The 19,922-nt window shown below is 43.2% G+C and overlaps 1 protein-coding gene across 3 annotated transcripts in view; it reads right to left on the bottom strand.

The window, feature by feature from the left end:
* The window catches only part of LOC120983419 (phytanoyl-CoA dioxygenase, peroxisomal-like), a 68,245-nt gene that overhangs the window by 9,852 nt on the left and 38,471 nt on the right, over nt 1-19,922 (bottom strand). For 2 of the 3 annotated variants that reach the window (XM_040413180.1, XM_040413172.1), the window contains exons 2-6: nt 10,655-10,765; nt 10,369-10,537; nt 8,315-8,396; nt 5,219-5,400; nt 4,275-4,424 (exon numbers count right to left, since the gene is read on the bottom strand). In XM_040413180.1, the coding sequence (XP_040269114.1) occupies nt 4,275-4,424; nt 5,219-5,400; nt 8,315-8,396; nt 10,369-10,491 (537 nt within the window). In that variant the 5' untranslated portion in view covers nt 10,492-10,537; nt 10,655-10,765. Of the gene's footprint in view, nt 1-4,274; nt 4,425-5,218; nt 5,401-8,314; nt 8,397-10,368; nt 10,538-10,654; nt 10,766-12,273; nt 12,318-19,922 lie in introns of all 3 variants that reach the window. The other variant, XM_040413164.1, reaches the window with a different exon arrangement.

Here is a 19,922-nt window from a genome sequence, read left to right as displayed (position 1 = left end):
TAAAATGCCAGGGCAGTATAACTAACCCACAAGTGACCCCATTTTGGAAAGAAGACACCCCAAGGTATTTCGTGATGGGCATAGTGAGTTCATGGAAGTTTTTATTTTTTGTCATTAGTTAGTGGAATATGAGACTTTGTAAGAAAAAAAAAAAAATCAATAAAAAAAAAAAAAAAATCTGAATTTTCCGCTAACTTGTGACAAAAAATAAAAAGTTCTATGAACTCACTATGCCCATCAGCGAATACCTTAGGGTGTCTACTTTCCAAAATGGGGTCATTTGTGGGGTTTTTCTACTGTCTGGGCATTGTAGAACCTCAGGAAACATGACAGGTGCTCAGAAAGTCAGAGCTGCTTCAAAAAGCGGAAATTCACATTTTTGTACCATAGTTTGTAAACGCTATAACTTTTACTCAAACCATTTTTTTTTTTTACCCAAACATTTTTTTTTATTAAAGACATGTAGAACAATAAATTTAGAGACATTTTTTTATAGAAATGTAGTTTTATTTGAAAAATTTTACAACTGAAAGTGAAAAATGTCATTTTTTTGCAAAAAAAAATCTGTAAATTTTGATTAATAACAAAAACAGTAAAAATGTCAGCAGCAATGAAATATCACCAAATGAAAGCTCTATTAGTGAGAAGAAAAGGAGGTAAAATTCATTTGGGTGGTAAGTTGCAATAAACCGTGAAAGTAGTGTAGTGCAGAATTGTAAAAAGTGGTCTGGTCATTAAGGCCTCATGCACACGACCGTTGTGTGCATCCGTGGCCGTTACGCCGTTTTCCGTTTTTTTCGCGGACCCATTGACTTTCAATGGGTCCGTGGAAAAATCGGAAAATGCACCGTTTTGTAGCCACATCCGTGATCCGTGTTTCCTGTCCGTCAAAAAAATATGACCTGTCCTATTTTTTTGACGGACAACGGTTCACGGACCCATTAAAGTCAATGGGTCCGTGAAAGAACACGGATGCACACAAGATTGGCATCCGCGTCCGTGGCCGTAGGTTACTTTCATGCAGACGGATCCGAAGATCCATCTGCATAAAAGCTTTTTCAGAGATGAGTTTTCACTTTGTGAAAACTCAAATCCGACAGTATATTCTAACACAGAGGCGTTCCCATAGTGATGGGGGCGCTTCTAGTTAGAATATACTGAGAACTGTGTACATGACTGCCCCCTGCTGCCTGGCAGCACCCGATCTCTTACAGGGGGCTGTGATCCACACAATTAACCCCTCAGGTGCTGCACCTGAGGGGTTAATTGTGCATATCATAGCCCCCTATAAGAGATCAGGAGCTGCCAGGCAGGAGGGGGCAGACCCCCCTCCCTCCCCCGGCCCCCCCCTCCCTCTATTGTAATATCATTGGTGGACAGTGTGCGGCCCCCCCCCTATTGTAATATCATTGGTGGCCAGTGTGCGGGCCCCCCCGACCCCCCCTCTATTGTATTAATATCATTGGTGGCCAGTGTGCGGCCTCCCCCCCCTCTATTGTATTAATATCATTGGTGGCCAGTGTGCGGCCTCCACTCACCCCCCCCCCCCATCATAGGTGTCAGCGGAGATTCCGATCGGAGTCCCAGTTTAATCGCTCTGGGGCTCCGATCGGTAACCATGGCAACCAGGACGCTACTGCAGGCCTGGTTGCCATGGTTACTTAGCAATATTACAATATTAGAAGCATCATACTTACCTGCTGGCTGCTGCGATGTCTGTGTCCGGCCGGGAGCTCCTCCTACTGGTAAGTGACAGATCATTAAGCAATGCACCGCACAGACCTGTCACTTACCAGTAGGAGGAGCTCCCGGCCGGACACAGACAGCGCAGCAGCCAGCAGGTAAGTATGATGCTTCTAATATTGTAATATTGCTAAGTAACCATGGCAACCAGGCCAGCAGTAGCAATTAAACTGGGACTCCGATCGGAATCTCCGCTGCCATCAATGATCGGGGGGAAAGGGGGGGGGGGGGGGAGAGGGGAGGCCGCACACTGGCCACCAATGAAATTACAATAGAGGGGGGGAGGGGGGCCGACGGAGGCCACACACTGGCCACCAATGAAATTACAATAGAGGGGGGGAGGGGGGGGCGCACACTGGCCACAAATGATATTCAAACTGGGGAGGGAGGGGGGTCTGCCCCCTGCTGCCTGGCAGCCCCTGATATCTTACAGGGGGCTATGATACGCACAATTAACCCCTTCAGGTGCGGCACCTGAAGGGTTAATTGTGCTGATCACAGCCCCTTGTAAAAGATCGGGTGCTGCCAGGCAGCAGGGGGCAGTCATGTACACAGTTTGTAGTATTCTAACTAGAAGCGTCCCCATCACTATGGGAACGCCTCTGTGTTAGAATATACTGTCGGATATGAGTTTCACTATGTAACTCATATCCGACAGTATATTCTAACATAGAGGCGTTCCCATGGTGATGGGGACGCTTCAAGTTAAAATATACCATCGGATTGGAGAAAACTCCGATCCTATGGTATATTAACTCCTGACTTTACATTGAAAGTCAATGGGGGACGGATCCGTTTGAAATTGAACCATATTGTGTCAACGTCAAACGGGTCCGTCCCCATTGACTTGCATTGTAATTCAGGACGGATCCGTTTGGCTCCGCACGGCCAGGCGGACACCAAAACGACTTTTTTTTCCATGTCCGTGGATCCTCCAAAAATCAAGGGAGACCCACGGACGAAAAAACGGTCACGGATCACGGACCAACGGAACCCCGTTTTGCGGACTGTGAAAAAATACGGTCGTGTGCATGAGGCCTAAGGGTGTTTAAGCTAGGGGAGCTGAGGTGGTTAAAGTGGTATTACACCTACTGTAAAAGAAAAAATAAAAATAAATAGAAGCTCTTTGTGCACATTTGTGATCAAATGTGTGTCGGGCCCATCTACCAGGCGTCAAGGTGGCTTCTGCAGATGGGTCCCTAACACTAACAGAACTGCCTCTCCTGGGCTTGACGAAGCCTTCAATATTCAGGGCAGTGTAGGAATCAGCTACATGTATACTCTGCTCAGAAGCCCCAGGCAGATGGGCGGGGAGTGCTCAATCTAAAAGAGGCAACTGCCCTCAATATATACTACAAGAAAATTTAGACTAGCACATTCATAATCGCAGATGCATATCCATAAAGCTAACATGCAGGAAGCAAACAAAAACCTTAATGCCTGATAGATGGGCCAGACACAGGTTTGATAAAAAATGTACGCAAAAGAGCTTCTATTTCCAGACCCCCCCCATTTATAGTAGGCATAATACCACTTTAAGTTAGATTGATCCTTATTTTTCAGTTTTATTGTTTGTATGTGAAATGTTGTACTGCCATACCTATTTTTGTTTGCTTCCTGCATGTTAGCTTTAGGCCTCATGCACACGACAGTATTTTTTCACGGTCCGCAAAACGGGGTTCCGTTGTTCCGTGATCCGTTTTTTTTTCCGTGTGTCTTCCTTGATTTTTGGAGGATCACCAGACATGAAAAGTGAAAAAAAAATCTAAGTCATGTTTGCCTTGAAAATGATAGGAAAAAAACGGACACGGATCATGGACGCGGATGACAATCTTGTGTGCCTCCGTGTTTTTTCACGGACCCATTGACTTGAATGGGTCTGCGAACCGTTGTCCGTGAAAAAAATAGGACAGGTCATATTTTTTTCCACGGACTGGAAACACGGATCACGGACGCAGATGACAAACGGTGCATTTTCCGAGTTTTCAACGGACCCATTGAAAGTCAATGGGTCCGCAGAAAATCACGGAAAATGGAACAACGGACACGGAACCCAACAACGGTCGTTTGCATGAGGCCTTATGGATATGCAACTGCGATTATGAATGTGCTAGTCTAAATTTTCTTGTAGTCTGTTTACATGGCAGCAGCAATGATGCCAGAAAGTCCAGCACGTCACAGGCATCATCACTGCAGCCATATAAACAAATCACTCAGAATAGAGTGGCGGGAACGTAACACCTGAAAATTGTTGGTTTTTTCCATATGTTGCTGCCATATTTTATTTTTAACTACTGAACAATCCTTTTTATTCTGGGGCGTTTTTGATTCAAGGGCATTTTAAGAGTGGAAAGAGGGCATGTCCTCTAAAAAGGGGTGGGATATATGTCCGTAAAAATTTTGGGCTGTCTGTAAATTTCAGTTCAGTTGTCCAGAAAAATTGGAAAGAAAGGTTGGCAAATTTGGACAGTACATTGCTCTTAGGTTAGGTTATTTTGCGGTTACTATTTATGTGGTGCAGTCTGTTTTACCTTTCTGAAGCCAGGTGTCCTGTTCATTCCCGATCCATGGATAAGGATGGGGTGAAAAAACACGGTGTCTCCCTTTTCCATGGTTAAGTGCACTCCAGGGATGTTTGGATCATAATCACGAACTCCAAGGTACATCTTATTGACCCCACCCTAAAAACAGAAAATTCCCTCATATTATTGCACATGGGCACATTCATTCATGCTCTGCAACAAATTTTTGGCATACAAAAGTCACAAATAGTTGCACAATCAGCATTTTGCACAAAAATGTCCTGTTTTCTGTCGCTCAGTGCAATTTTATAACAAGTGGGCAGGGCGTGGTAGAAGTGTGCAGGGACTCCTTGGCCTAGATTTCAGGTGCTGCATAGTTTGTGCTGGCTGTGCTCCACCAAATATATTAAGAGGCACTGCTTCTTAACAAATTTGTCATATCTTTCTCCTTTTCTATTTAGTACTTGTCCCCATAGACTAGGTCTTTCAATGGCAGGGTTTTTTGGTCATGTTGTACCTATGGCAGGTGGGACACTTTTTGCACTTTTGACATGTACGAATAAGAACCAAATTCCAAAATGAAAATAAAATAAAATCACATTAACTAGGCGGGAGTGACGTAAAAATGACTGGGCCCCAAAGCAAATTTTTGAAGGGGACCTCTCCCCAGCAACCTCTTCGCAAACCACTCCTCTAAGGAGAATATAAGTGGTAATATTGTTAGCACTATTGCTATCACTATGTTATAAAACTATAATACAGTATTACCATATAATTCATCCAGATTCTTTTCCTTACTGTCCCTAATGTAAACCACGTAATCTGGTATACAAAAATGTAAAGCTTCCAACTAAATTATTACTAAACTATTACATACTATTCATATTTACGCTACATATAAATGGTATAGCATTTCCTTTAGACTTGGCTGAAGTGATGAAAATGTTCCTTACCTCCCACTCTGGATAATCATGTTGTTTGAGTTCTCCTGTGTGAGTTCCTGGAAAAACCACAAGGCATCCATTGCTTCGGTCAATGTGCTCCATGGCTGTCCAAGCACAAACTATGCGGTCTGCAGGCCTGAATGCGAAGTAGTGCAGATCCTGGTGGAGCGGATGCCGAGAAGTCTTCTTACCTGGAATAAAAGGGATAATACAAAAAAACTAAAACTACATTTAAATATTCCCCTGATTCTGCTCCTCCTGGATTTCCCCACTTTGGAGAATATTAAAGGCAAAATAAAAATGTAAGAAAAAACAAACAAAAACTATTAATAAATTAAAATGAAACTCTCGCAACAGAAAAATAACAAAAAGAACTCATACCATTTTTCTCCCACAGCTTCCAGTGTTGAGCACCAGTCCTGCAGTGATGTCACCTTCTAAGCTTTCAAACAATACCAGAATCACAGCATTAAATCCATTACATCAGAAGATGGCAGTGAAGCAGGTTTCATTTCTTTCAATCCCAAGTCGAATTCTAACAGCTATATCTTCCAATGTAGTGTGTATAATGCTGCGATTCTGGAAAGAAGACCAGGCCCATAACTCTAGCTGCTACTTATCCCAAGATATGAGAAGCAAAAGCAACCCTACCCTCTTAATTCTGGTTTTCTTTGGGTACTTGAAACAGCAAAGCTCACCGGGAGCAGTTTTCCAGCAGAATAAAAGCATTTTTCCTGGACATGCAATGAAGACACGAAGTACACACAGGTATGTTTGAAATGTGTTTGCAATCTTCTGCTGTTAGTCAAATTGGTGAAAATGACATGACAGATTCCCCTTTAAACAACAGGGGGCACATTAATTAAGACCCACATTTTAGATGCCGATCATAATAAGGCCTTGCGCTGGTGGTGGATCCGCCGAAATTATGTAGAGACGCCGGCCTCTACATAACTTCAGCAGATCCACCCCCACTCCTAAATGGGATGGCACACTCCGGCCCCATCTGGCAAAGACAGCAGCGGGCAGCGAGGCAGGAGATATGACAGGTGAGACAACAGGAGGTATGGCAGAAGGCCCAGGCCTAACACCTCCTCAATGAATGCAAGGATTATCCTGATAACTTTCATCAGATCATTTAGGAAAAAAACAAATATTTTAAACCACTGATTAAATATTTGCCTGTACTCATGACTCCATTGTGATATAATAGGTACAATGTAAACCTTTTACTTGATATTTATAATAAATGGATGCAGTGCAAAACACGAGAGTGGTGTATAATATTGGTCAGACTTTGGAGTTTATTGCATTATAAGTGAACTATTTAAGGGGAATGTGTTGCGTAATCAATAATATTGATCAATACCAGTCTTGTGACACTTATGTTCTTGAAGATAACCCAGGGGTATACTGGTGTATAAAAGCAATAATTATATTTAAAAAGGATGCATATTGCAAGGACTCACTAATATGTGTTTATACAATTTATTGGATGGCATAAAGGCAGAAAATGTGGCACCTTGTAAAGTTTTTTTTTTACCGTGTTCACTGTGCAGGATAAATTACATAATCACTGTATAGTTCAGGTCGCTACTTATGCACCAAAACCAAATATGTGGAGGGGATTTAGAATTTTTTTCCATTTTTTTTTCCATTCAGGAAGTGGGATTTTCTTCTTATTTGAGGACTTTTTAAAATAAAACTTTATTTAATTCTTACTATTATCACTTAATAATCTGACAAGGTGACTTTGACATGCAATCCTTTGATCGCTTACATAATCACTTTACTACTTATCTGGTACGACGTATTATGTTGCCAGTCAGGAACTAACTGGCAACCCATTAGGCTGGGTTCAGACCTGAGCGTCTTTGATATGCGCGTTTAACGCGCGTTTTTGACGCGCGTTTTTTGCAATAGTAAACGCGTGTTTGACGCGCGTTTGTGTGATTGACTGCAATGTCCTATGGCCACAAACGCGCTGTAAAACGCCCCAAAGAAGCTCAAGAACTTGTTTGAGCGTAGGGCGTTTTTCAGCGCGTTCAAACGCGCTGTAAAACGCTCAAGTGAGAACCAGGGCCATAGGGAAGCATTGGTTTTCATGTGTTGAGCGTTTTACAGCGCGTTTGAACGCGCTGTAAAACGCTCAAGTGTGAACCCAGCCTTAGGCTGTGAAAATAGCCAAGCGCTGGCTTAACTATTTCCGTCAGCCACATAAAAGTGAATGGAGTGGTGGCTGCGCTTGCTTAAATAAATGGGACCTCCGAAAATAGAGTGTGCCAATTGGTTATTTTCGACGCTCCCATAGGAATGAATGGAGGGCCGTTGCACATGTGCGGTGCACCCTCCGGCACTTTGCGGGCTCCATTCTAAGTATAGACAATAGCAATATGCCTCCAATGTCTGAGATGGGAATACCATTTTAATGATGTGTCTTAAGGTTTCTTTAATGGGATATTCAGCTATCAGTTTTAATACTGTCAATAATGGTTATAGGACAAAGTAAGCTGCATTTATATACTGTGCATAATCAGCAACTTCAATTATGTGCTAATCCATATTCATTTCCTTTCCCTAGTTAAATTAGGGTACATTCACACATTTCTCACTGCCATTTTTAGAACAATGACTATGGGTGTATTCACATGTTCATAATGGAACATGAATACCAGTCTGTTTTCAGGTGGGCATTTTTCAGAAAGTCATCCATGAAAAAATAAAAATAAAATCATCTAGTAAAAATGGTTAGTTTTGATGTTTTTTTCACTTGCATGTGAATGTACCCTAATTTAAAGGCTATGTACACATCAGGCAGCCTTAAATAAGTGAACATACCATTCACAAAGCTAGAAAAACGGTTAACCCTTTGTGAAAGAACGGATCAATATTTTTAATAAACACCAAATGAAAAAAATATTTTTAGCCCAAAATGAGTAAAATGAAGTCCTGAAAAAATGCCCCCAAAGCCTTTAAAAATTTGTGGTACATAAAAGGAAAAAAAAAATATGTAAATAGATTTACACTAAAGATGTAGAACAACCATAATATAAGAAAATAAACTCTGTTATGACTTATTACAGCTCATTTTAAGAAGCCGCTTGCCTGCATCTGGAGGCTTATTGATCAGCATGGTGTGCATGGACATGATGTTGGGGCCAGTGAAACACTCCACGTACTGCAGAATCTAAGAGACAAGAACAAGCTTTCAGTATATGTATGGTGCATCTGGAAAGTTTGTTATTGTGCTAAAAAGTTCAAGTTTCCCCCCAATCTGCACTCAATACCCCATAATGACAAAGTGAAAACAGAATTTTAGAACAGTTTGAATTTATGTTTGTATTTATGAAAGTATAAACTAATATTTCGCATGAACATAAGTATTCAGACCCTTTGTGACGACACATGAAATTTAGCTCTGCTGGCCCCCCATTTCCCTTGATCACCCTTCCAAATTAAGTAATCGTGGCAAAAGGGCCTTGGTAAAAGAAGTCACCAAGAACCCAATGGTCACTCTGGCCGAGCTCCAAAGATCGGCCAGGTCAAGCATCACTGCAGCATTCCACCAATCTGCACTTTATGGCAGAGTGGCCAGAAAGAAGCCTCTCCTCAATAAAAGACACATGAAAGTTTGCAGAAAAGCACCTAATGGACTCTCAGACGGCGAGAAACAAGATTCTCTGGTCTGATGAAACGAAGATTGAACTTTTTGGCCTCAATTCTAAGCGTCATGTTTGGAGGAAACCCGGCACTGCTCAATATCATTTTTACAGTGAAGCATGGTGGTGGCAGCATCATGCTGTGGGGGTGTTTTTTAGCGACTGGGACACGGAGACTGGTTAGGGTTGAGGGAAAGCTGAATGGAGAAAAGTACAGAGATATTCTTAATGAAAATCTGATACAGAGTGCTCTGGACCTCACACTGGGCCGAAGGTTTGTCTTACAACAAGACAATGACTCTAAGCACACAGCCAAGACAAAGCAGGAGTGGTTTAGGGACAACCCTGTGAATGTCCTTAGGTTCAAGTCAGGGCTCTGGCTGTGCCACTCAATCGACCGTCTCTGGTGAGACTTGAAAATGGCTGCCCACTGACAGTCCCCATCCAAAATTTACAAAGCTTGAGAGGATCTGCAGAGAAGAGTGGCAGAAAATCCCCAAATCCAGGTGTACATTTGTGGCATCAAATTCAAGAAGACTGGAGGCTGTAATCACTGCCAAAGGTGCTTCAACTAGTGTAAGTACCGAGTAAAGGGTCTGAATACTAATACCAATGCAAGATTTTAGTTTTTAATTTTCAAATTAGGCATCTTTCACACCTGCAGCCAGCAGGTCTGGTAGACAATGCTGGAAATCGGCCAGACAAAAACTGCTGCCGCAGTGTTTGTTGTCCAGCCAAAACTATGCATATTTGCCAGGTTGAGGCCAGAAGGTGATAGTATCTCTACCTGAAAAGCCTGCCAGATTTCCCTGCTGCTAGTGTGAAACTTGCCAAAGTTAGCAAACATTTTGCTTCCACTTTTTTCATTATGGGGTATGGAGTGCAGAATGATGGGAAAAATTTTGAACTTTTATTTTTCTTATTTTTACCCCAGACCGCAACATAACAAAATGTGAAAAAAAGTGAAAGGGTCTGAAGACTTTCCACTGGATGTCAGCCCCTAAATGCAAAGTTTTAAAAGAAAATATTGAGAACTCAAAAAGGTGACAAAGGCACAGATTCTTTAAAACGTACTTGTATCAGGTGACATTTATGAATTACCTGTCGTGTGAACGTGAGAAATATCAGTATATCTGCCTAGTATACGAGTTGCAACCTGTATTTTCACCTCTTTTGCCCTTTGTAGGCTTAATCTATCTCTAATTGCACACTGAACACAGAGGAGATCCTGCTCCCCTATCTTTCTGTAGCACACCCTCACTAGAATCATGGAGGACATTATGCAGCAACACTGAGCAGTGTAGCTGTGAATCCACCACTTAGATAAAATACAAAATTTTATAGACAGGAGCAGGGTCTGTGTGGCTGCACCTCCCTACAGTTGACCCTTCATCCCCCTTCCATTTATATAGACTTCTGTTCACTGTGTGTACCCTGGTCCCCAAGATGGAATTTAGCTGTGAAATGAGACAGGAGGAGAGGAGAAAAAGTGGCTCATACCTGTGGTAGACCGCAGTATCGGAATAGTCCAGGAAGCTCCTGAAAATACTGAACTTTTGTAATTGCTTTTTGATCTGGAAGAAATTCTGACTTGGCAATGGCCACATCTCGCATTACAAGCATTCCAGGTGCTGTCAATTCTTTCCTGCAAACTTTCTCAAAGACATCCCTGGAAAGAATAGCGAGATCAGTTCAGTAATGGAAGACAGTAAATAATGCCTGAATAGTTGTAAGGCACTGACTTGCCTACAAGGAGAGGAACAATTATATGAATGTGTATTTGTACCTAAATTCATCTATGTCCTTGTGTGATACCAGGTTTTTTATAACAAGGAATCCATTCTCCTCGTAGAACTGTCTCTGCTCTGGGGTCAGGAGATTATTGTCCAAGGTGTAGCTGTTGGAAATGAGCACAGAAGCAAAATCAACATCAGAGGTTTCTGTAATGCAGACAGCAATAGAAGGAAATACAGGTAACAGTTTATCAATGGTAATGTAACGGTCACGTCCACACACACACAGGGGGAAGGATAGTGACCACTGCGCTCCACCCTCACCCCTGGCCCTGCCTACTTGCCTCACGAGTCCTGATGACAGGGGACAACTGGACGACAGTCCCTAACTTAGGATATGTGCAGGGAAGACAGACAAGACAAAATACGGAACATGAACGGACCGGGTCAGAACCAAGAGAGCTACGCAGTACAAAGGATTAAGCAAAGAATGGTCAGGAGAAGCCGGGGTCAAATACCAGGAGAGCAGAGAAGTACAAGAGGAGTCCTAAGAGAGTAGTCAGGTGGGAGCCGAGGTCACAATACCAGGACGGATGCGCAGTACAGGAGGAGCAGGCAAAAGGATGGTCAGGGAACAGGATCAGGTAAGTATTCAGCAGTCCAACAAATAGCCAGGAACCTAGAAATTAACAGGCAACCTGTAGCCAGCAGGCTGCCTGTATTTATAGTGGGGAGTGAGGGTCATGTGACGTGGCCAGCGTCACATGACCGTCAGACCAACCAGTCGAGCACCGAGTGATCAGCTCGGCGCTCAAGGCAGACTAGGAGCAGGGAGCCACCCAGCTAGTAAAGCCGCCCTGGGAATGAGGTCAAACACAGATCCTCATTCCCAAAGCTATATTTATAGTGGTCCCCCATTGCCCGCAGACCTGTTGCTTAAACAGGTCTGCGGGCAATGGGGGACCGAGTGCACCTTCGGAACCCCGTGACAGGTAATCAGTGTTATGTTCTTGACTATATGCCTGGTTTAAATTCCAAGTTATGGCTGTTTATGCTGTTCATGTACTGCAATTGCTCATCTGTTTCCTCCTAGCTTGTAGCTCCTTACAAGTTACCAATAGCACACATCACCTGTCACCTATGTACTTCAAGTCTCACAATAAGTAACAATCTTTTCAGCTATGTAGTCCTAGTTATTTTACCTTCATATTACCAAAGGTTTTTTTCCCCCCTTTACCCTCCCTCCATAATATAAGCCGATCAGCTACTCCATAAACTAAGGCAGACAGTTCTCAGGCCACAAATGGGTACTACCGTTTCACTTGATGTCCACAAGAGTCTGCCATCATCAGCAGTGACTGGACAGTGTCAGACTGTGCAGGGACACACCGCAACTGATAACACCCAGCTGTCAACTTATTCACAAAATTTTAGGAGGAATAAACAGAGGAGCAACACCTTGTAGCATTATAATACAATGTTCCCCCTATAATAAAATATGCTCCAGACTTGTTATGGTGAATACAATTCTTGGCAGTGACATGTATTTGCATTTTTTAAGTTGAATGGTAATACTGTACAAAAGTCCACAGAATAGAGCTCAGAAACAGAGGAATAGAACATCCAAGTACAGTACAAAATACTGCAATCTGTGAAAATAAAATTAACTTACCGAAAGGTGGCTGTGGCAACCTGGCCTGACACAGGAACTGCTGTCTGAACTCTATGTAAGGTGAATACAATCCTTTATCTGTTCTTACTACAACATATCTAAATACACACACAAAAGTAAAACTTCTTTATTGTCACATATGCCAATCATGACAAAGAAGATAAAATACTATGCGCTACTACGGTATGCAATTTTGCAGAGCCATAAAAAACAAAAAAACAGTATGATTTAGGCTTCATGCACACAGCCGTTGTTTTGGTCCGCATCCGAGCCGCAGTTTTAGCAGCTCGGATGCGGACCCATTCACTTCAAAGGGTTTGCAAAAGATGCGGACAGCACTCCGTGTGCTGTCCGCATCCGTTGCTCCGTTCCGTGGCCCGCAAAAAAAATATATAAATAATATAACATGTTCTATTCTTGTCCACGCTTTGCGGACAAGAATAGGCAGTTATATTAAAGGCTGTCCGTGCCGTTCTGCATATTGTAAAACGCACACGGATGCCATCCAGGTTTTGCGGATCCGCGGTTTGCGGACCGCAAAACACACAACGGTCGTGTGCATGAGGCCTTACACACAGCGTTGAGATTAAAAAAATCCGTTCTTCTGCTATGTCCTCCGGTATCTCCGTTCCCTAAGTTATGGTAGGCGGAGTCTGCCCTTGTTCTTCTGTAGCGCTGGCCAAATCGCATTGCAGAGCTCACAGCCTGGGAGAAAATAACCTCCCAGGCTGTGAGCTCTGCGCTGCGATTGGCCAGCGCTAGAGCAGAACAAGGGCAGACTCCGCCTACCATAACTTAGGGACTGGAATCTCCGCCTACTATAACTTAGTGAGCGGAGATACCGGAGGGCATAACGGGAGAACGGAGCGGCACCCAGGGATAATAGTAAGTGCAGTGAGATCCCCGGGTGCCGCTCTACATGTCTGTATAGTTAGTTCATAGTGTAATAATCGGTGAAAGGTCCTCTTTAAGGAGGAACTGCTCTCAACATTCAGATTTCTTGGGGAAGGCAGCCGATCTGAAAACTAGATTTTCAGACCGTGGCTACCCTATAGACACACTTAAATCAGCCTTTCAGGCAGCTGTGGCATGTGACCGTACATCCCTTCTTACTCCCAAAAATATGAAGGCTCCTGTGAATATTCCCCGGAAAAACACACAGAAGATTCAACTCATCAGCACCTATGAGGAGGCTTCTGCCAGCGTGAGGGAGATCATTTCTAAGCACTGGCATGTACTTAGAATGGACCCCTGATATCTGTGAAGTCATCAAGAAACGTCCTGGCATCACTTGTAGAAGAGGACGGAGTGTATGGGATTGGTTGGTTAAAACTCATTTTTTGCTAGCACCAGTATCCAGAACATGGTTGGACACACGCACCTACGGGAACTACAGATGCGGAGGCTGTGTAGCGTGTAAATACATGAAGTGTGGTAAAACCTTTAATAGTAATAACACCAATAGGACATATGAAATCAGGGACTTAATAAACTGGGTAGGTGGGTAGGAGAATTCTCCAGTGTGAAGCGAAGTGGATCTTCGGGAGGCCCTTACAGCCGGATGCATTTAAAAAGGGAGATGGCGCGTGTAAGGTCTCGCTCTCTCGGTTTATCAGAACTAGCGGTGAGACTCGGGTGGATAGGGGACACGTCCCCACACCAGGCACGGACCATTGTCGCCAATTGCGCTTACATCCTCTACATTACAAGGAATTGTCCTTGACTTTGAATCAGTAAGTAGATGGTGGTGTTTTCTCCCTACTTTTACTGTGGAGACTTGTGTATGTTTTGAGTCACCAATTGTTGTTTTTCCTTTTTGTTATTTCAGTATCTCCCTTCACTTCATAAAAGTCCCCTGATGAGTCCCGTTGCTGGGACAAAACGTTGCATGTAGGGAATCCAAGTGAGGGTATTTGTAGGGAATAGGCCCCAAACAGGGGGAAGGTTCAGTATGGGGTCGCCCCTATCGGGGCAGGTGCTCCGTGTCTGATAGGCAGGCGCCAATTAGTCCCTTCACCCTTTGGTAGGTAGGGCTTTATAATTAGGGCTAATTAGGATACGTATAATTTTCTGCCATCAACACTAGGAGCACCGGTCACTCGTGTACTTTTGCCACTGAACAATAGGATATTGTGTCACACACCCGAGGCGGACCTCAATACTTCTGGAAGTGGTAAGGCCTATCCATTTTTTTCTTCTTTATTGCAGCCTCAGGAAGTGGTGACTGGAGCTTGTTTAATTAATAGCAATAATTTTACTGCTATTGCTAGTTGTTTATTTACAATATTTTAATATACTTAGTAAAAGTTATGTTTTAATAGTATACCCTGTCCACAGAGAGCTTTGACACGCCTAAAACTACAAGTTGAGGTGAATGATCGACTACTTAAAATCAGATGAAAAATGTCAGATGAACTGCAAGCAAGGAAAAACTTGTATTGACAAGTATATTAAAAGCTCCGTTTTACACCGTATGAGCGGCTTGGGCAAACAAACGTTATGTTACTTGCGTCTGAAAACTGATGTAAATTCCACTAGAAATCTAAGCCATCTTCTAGCTGGCGTATATTTCCCTTTTTGGTGTACAGACCTCCCAAATTCTGCTTCTTAATAAATTTGTTGTATCTTTCACAAGAGTACTTTTTGTTAAGACTGGTGTGAAAAATGCCACTCAAATTTCCCCCAAAGTCAAAAAGAAAACAAAAACAGTAGTCTTTGTAAGGCAACATACTGTATCTTCTGAAGAATATAAATCAGGTTCTGTCTTTATGTGGAAACGTAACAACCTTTGCTGAGTAAAGTGCACATGAACATTCAGTGACTAAAGTTCAACATTTTCACCTTTAGGGCTCATGCACACAAATGTATATTTTTTCTGTGTCAGTTTTCTATTTGTGGACCGTATACGGAACCATTAAATTCAATGGGTCCGTAAAAAACGAAAAAAAAAACAAAAAACGGAAGTTACTCCATGAGCATTGCTTTTTTGTATGTCTGTATTTCCCTTCCGCAAAAAAAATAGAATATGTCCTATTATTGTCCGCATTAAGGACAAGGATAGTACTGTTCTATCAGGGGCCAGCTGTTCCGTTCCGCAAAATACGGAATGCACACGAACGTCATCTGTATTTTTTGTGGCCCGCAAAATACATACAGTCGTGTGCATGAGCCCTTAGTAACATAGAGATAAAAAGGTTACCAGAAAGCTACTAAAGGCCGCTAGACAGTTAAATGTAAACTAGTTTACATAAAGAAGCTAAATCATGATCATTCATGTAGGGTATATCAACCTTATGTATACTACATTCTATATACTTGGTTCCAGACCGGCATGTGAAGAGACTCCATCTTATCTTCTCCCCCCCTCCCCCGCGCTGTGAGTTAGGTTCACTTATCTGTCTCAGGACAGATTCTGGGAATCTCCCAGAACTAGAACAAATGTTCTGTTTCACTCAGGGTCATTCGGCACAACTGCGTACATTCTTATATGTGACGTATTACATACTACCGGAACATCCTTTTATGGTATCTGTGATCACCAATGTTTTTCTTTTATGATTGGTTTAACACTGTTGCTATGCAAACTTTTCTACTGCCTATATAAAGCCAAGCTATAGCATAATAAAATTAGAGTGTTTCTCAGTGATTGCCTGTGTGTGTCTGTTATTAGCAACTGAGAAACATCTCTCCTGACGTCAGTGTCTCAAACCAAGGTTGTCGTAGAGGTCCAGAAAGGTCCAAATCCTTTCAGTTTGGGGGCTCCGTCCGGGATAGAGAAGGCCATCCTTGTGTCCGGTAAGAGAGACATCCCTTTTGTCCACTGCCGGGTCCGAGGGTACTGGCCACATCTCTACCCGTGAGTTTTTATTATGTATCCGGGATTGTTAAGCCTTAAAAATAAACTCCGGGAGTTTATAATAAGTACTTGGAGTACTTTCATGAATAAGGCCGGCACTTGGAGTGCCATGCACGGTATAGAGTCTCAGGGAGATCTATCCGTAAGTTGGTTTGTGTCAGGGACACACCATAGGGATCTCCAGGAGATCTATTTACTTTATCTAACTGTCGACAGAGAGATTTTTTTAGTACCAGGGGTACATGTAACAGAACAGTCTCAGGGAGACTGACCTACCTTGGTTTGACCCATACCTATATTTAGAGTATAAGATACATAGAGTGTTAAGATTCATCTGTTTGTGTGAGAGCTATTGTTCTGGTGGTAAGTGTAAGAACATATCTCACTGTAATATTATCACTCTGTCATTTGGTGAATTTTCTTACTGTGGGTGGAGGAAAATCTAAGTGTGAGTTTCCCCCTCCCAACCAGGGACTGAAGGCTGCAAATAGTGACAGCCTAGTTCTTCTTCCCAATCTCATGTTGATTGTAAAGCAGAGCGTTTTCTCATGGACCTCAGACAAAATACAAGACTTTGAGAAACATTTATATGAGAAGGAGGCAGCGGGATGCTTTGAGATCAGGAAGATACAGACCCCCACACAGTTACAAAAGTTCAGGAACCAACACGTGAGTAAACAGAGACAGCCGACACATTTCTCAGTTGCTGTCTGTTTCAGCGTGATAGACTTGAAAAATGCTTTCTTCTCTATCCCGGTTGATAGGTAGACCAGACTCTATTTGCTTTTTCCTTTGAGGGTCGTCAACTCACCTGGTGCAGGATGCCCCAGGGATATGCTGATTCACCTGTTGTGTCCAGCATTGTCCTCCAAGCCAGTTTAAAACCATGGCACCCCCCCCCCCCCCAGGGTTCTGTGCTCTTGCAATACGTGGATTATTTGTTATTGTGTAGTATGTCAGAGGAGGCCAATGTAACAGATGGTTTATCTTTGTTGAAATGGTTGTCTGAATGTGGACATAAGGTGTCACGCAAGAAAATGCAATGGTGTAGAAAGCAAGTTGAATACTTGGGCTTTGTTCTCACAAATGGAGAAAAAAAAAAATAATTACTCTTACCGGTAATTGGTTTTTCCAATAGCCTCCACAACGGCACTTATTGGAGGAGTGTCCCCGCCTCGGACAGGAAACAACGACGTAGAAGCAGAAGATTTAAGAACCTCCTCCCCTTTACCTAGTCAGTCAATAAGAGAGGACACGGAAGTGATGCCAAGATAAATTATGTATTAATAACCAAGGACAATTACATCATTAGAAGGAAAACAATAAGTCTTTACAAACTTAGACCCATGTAATAATATTTTAGGGAGGGAATCCCAGTGCCGTTGTGGAGGCTATTGGAAAAACCAATTACCGGTAAGAGTAATTATTTATTTTCCCTAACGCCTCCACAACGGCACTTATTGGAGGATTAACAGAGTAATAGGATCTAGGGAGGGACAGCAGCAGAAAGTACCCTGCGCCCAAATGATAAGTCCTGGTTCTTAAGGATATCCAGCCTATAGTGATTGAAAAAAGTCATAGGATTGGCCCAGGTTGCGGCTCTACATATCTGTTCTAATGATACAGATGCTGCCTCCGCCCATGAGGATGATACCGCTCTGGTGGAGTGAGCCCTTATTCCAACCGGGGGTTGGAGGTCTTTCTGCAGGTAAGCTAACTGGATCATATTTTTTATCCATCTGGATATCATAGGTTTGCTTGCCCCGTGACCTTTGTTGGGCCCTTGGTACTGTAAGAACAGTTGGTCTGAGTGCCTGAACGATGAAGTTCTGTTGAGGTAGCAGATTACCACCCTTCTTACATCCAAGTTGTGGTAATTCTTCTCCTTTTCCGAGGTTGGTGAAGGACAGAACGAGGGCAGTGATATTTCTTGTTCGCAGTGAAATCTAGACACTACCTTAGGTAGGAAGGCTGGGCAATGTTTCAGAATTATGCGATCATCGAAGATTGTCAGATAAAGAGGTTTACATGAAAAGGCTTGGATCTCCCCGACTCTTCTAGCCGTTGTAATGGCCGTAAGGAATACTGTCTTCAACGTCAGAAGTCTCAGGGATATATCTTCTATAGGTTCGAACGAGGGAGACATTAGTACAGACAGTACTAAATTAAGATCCCAGGGAGCAATGGTAGGACGGGCTACAGGAGTCTCTCGTTGCGCCCTTGAGAAAACGCTTTATTAAAGAGGATTCTGACAACTTGACGTCCAAAAACACACTAAGGGCTGATACCTGCACTCTAAGGGTTGCTGGCCTGAGGCCTTTGTCAAGTCCGGCTTGAAGGAACTGCAGAATTTGAGGAATGTTGGGCAAACTCGCGTCACCCGCGAATTTCTGAAAGGCTTTCCAGGTCCGCATATAAATTCTGGATGTTATGGGTTTCCGGCTGAGCATAAGAGTAGAAATAACTGAATCCGAGAGTCCCTTTTTTCTTAAAGTGTTGCGTTCAGTCTCCAGGCCCTCAGGTTCAAGTTTTTGATGCTTGGGTGATCTACTGGGCCTTGATGAAGGAGATCCGGAATGGATGGGAGGACCCAGGATTCCCCTGCTGAAAGGTGAAGTAGCAAGGGGAACCAGGATCTTCTCGGCCAGTGAGGGTCTATAAAGATTACCTTGGCCTTCTCTTCCTGTACCTTTATCAGAGACTTCGGTATTAGGCTGAAGGGAGGAAAGGCATAGAGAAGGCAGTTTGGCCATGGTCGGGATAGGGCATCTATCCATAATGGCTGGTCCTTTTGGGAGAGGGAACAGAACTGTTTGGTCTGTTTGTTGGACTTTGTCGCGAACAGATCTATTTCTGGAGTCCCCCACTTGAGACACAATTGGTGAAATATTTGTGGATTTAGGGACCACTCTCCCTCTTTCAGAGTTTGACGGCTGAGGAAGTCGGCTAAAGTATTTTCTTCTCCTCTGACATGTAAGGCTGTAAGGGAAATTAGGTTGCTCTCTGCCCAGGAGAAGATTTTTTCGCTTACGGCTGCTAGGGAGCGACTCCTGGTTCCTCCCTGTTTGTTTAAATAGGCGACCGCGGTAGTATTGTCTGAGAAGACTTTTATACTTTTTGGTGATGTAGGCGTAAAGAGAGCGACTATGACTTTGTATACCGCTGAGAGTTCTTTTAAGTTGGAGGAGGCTTGTAGTAGATCCGCTCCCCAAGTGCCTTGGACCACTTTCCCGCCTGAGTGACCCCCCCAGCCGATGCTGCTGGAGTCTGTGGTTATGATCATTTGATCTCCAGGAAACACCCGTCTGAAGGTGTTTTCTGATTCTCCACCACAGAAGAGATGTTTTTACCGATTTCGGAATCAATACTCGCTTTTCTAGGGCCGAGGAGGTGCCATCCCAGGAAGATAGGAGGAACGCCTGAAGTGGTCTTGTGTGGTGTTGGGCCCACCTTACTGACTGGATCGTGGACGTAAGGAAACCTAGAATGGTCATGAGGTTCCTTATCGTTGTGGATTTTTGGCTGCAGAAAAGCGAGACTTTTTCCTGGAGCTCGATCTGTTTGATCTGTGGAAGAAAAGACATTAATCGATGGGAATCTAATGTTACCCCTAAAAAGGTTTTGCTTTGTGCTGGATTTAAGTCTGACTTTTTGAAATTTATTATCCACCCTAGGGTGGTAAAAAATTTCTGAACATCTGCTAGGTGCGACAGAAGGGTCTCTTCACAGGGAGCAACTACCAGAAAGTCGTCCAGGTACGGTATAATTTGGATGCCTCTTAGGTGAAGGGCTT

The sequence above is a fragment of the Bufo bufo genome, chromosome 1, assembly GCF_905171765.1.
Source record: "Bufo bufo chromosome 1, aBufBuf1.1, whole genome shotgun sequence".
In the NCBI taxonomy this organism is placed as follows: domain Eukaryota; kingdom Metazoa; phylum Chordata; class Amphibia; order Anura; family Bufonidae; genus Bufo; species Bufo bufo.
This window is presented reverse-complemented; position numbering and strand designations above follow the sequence as displayed.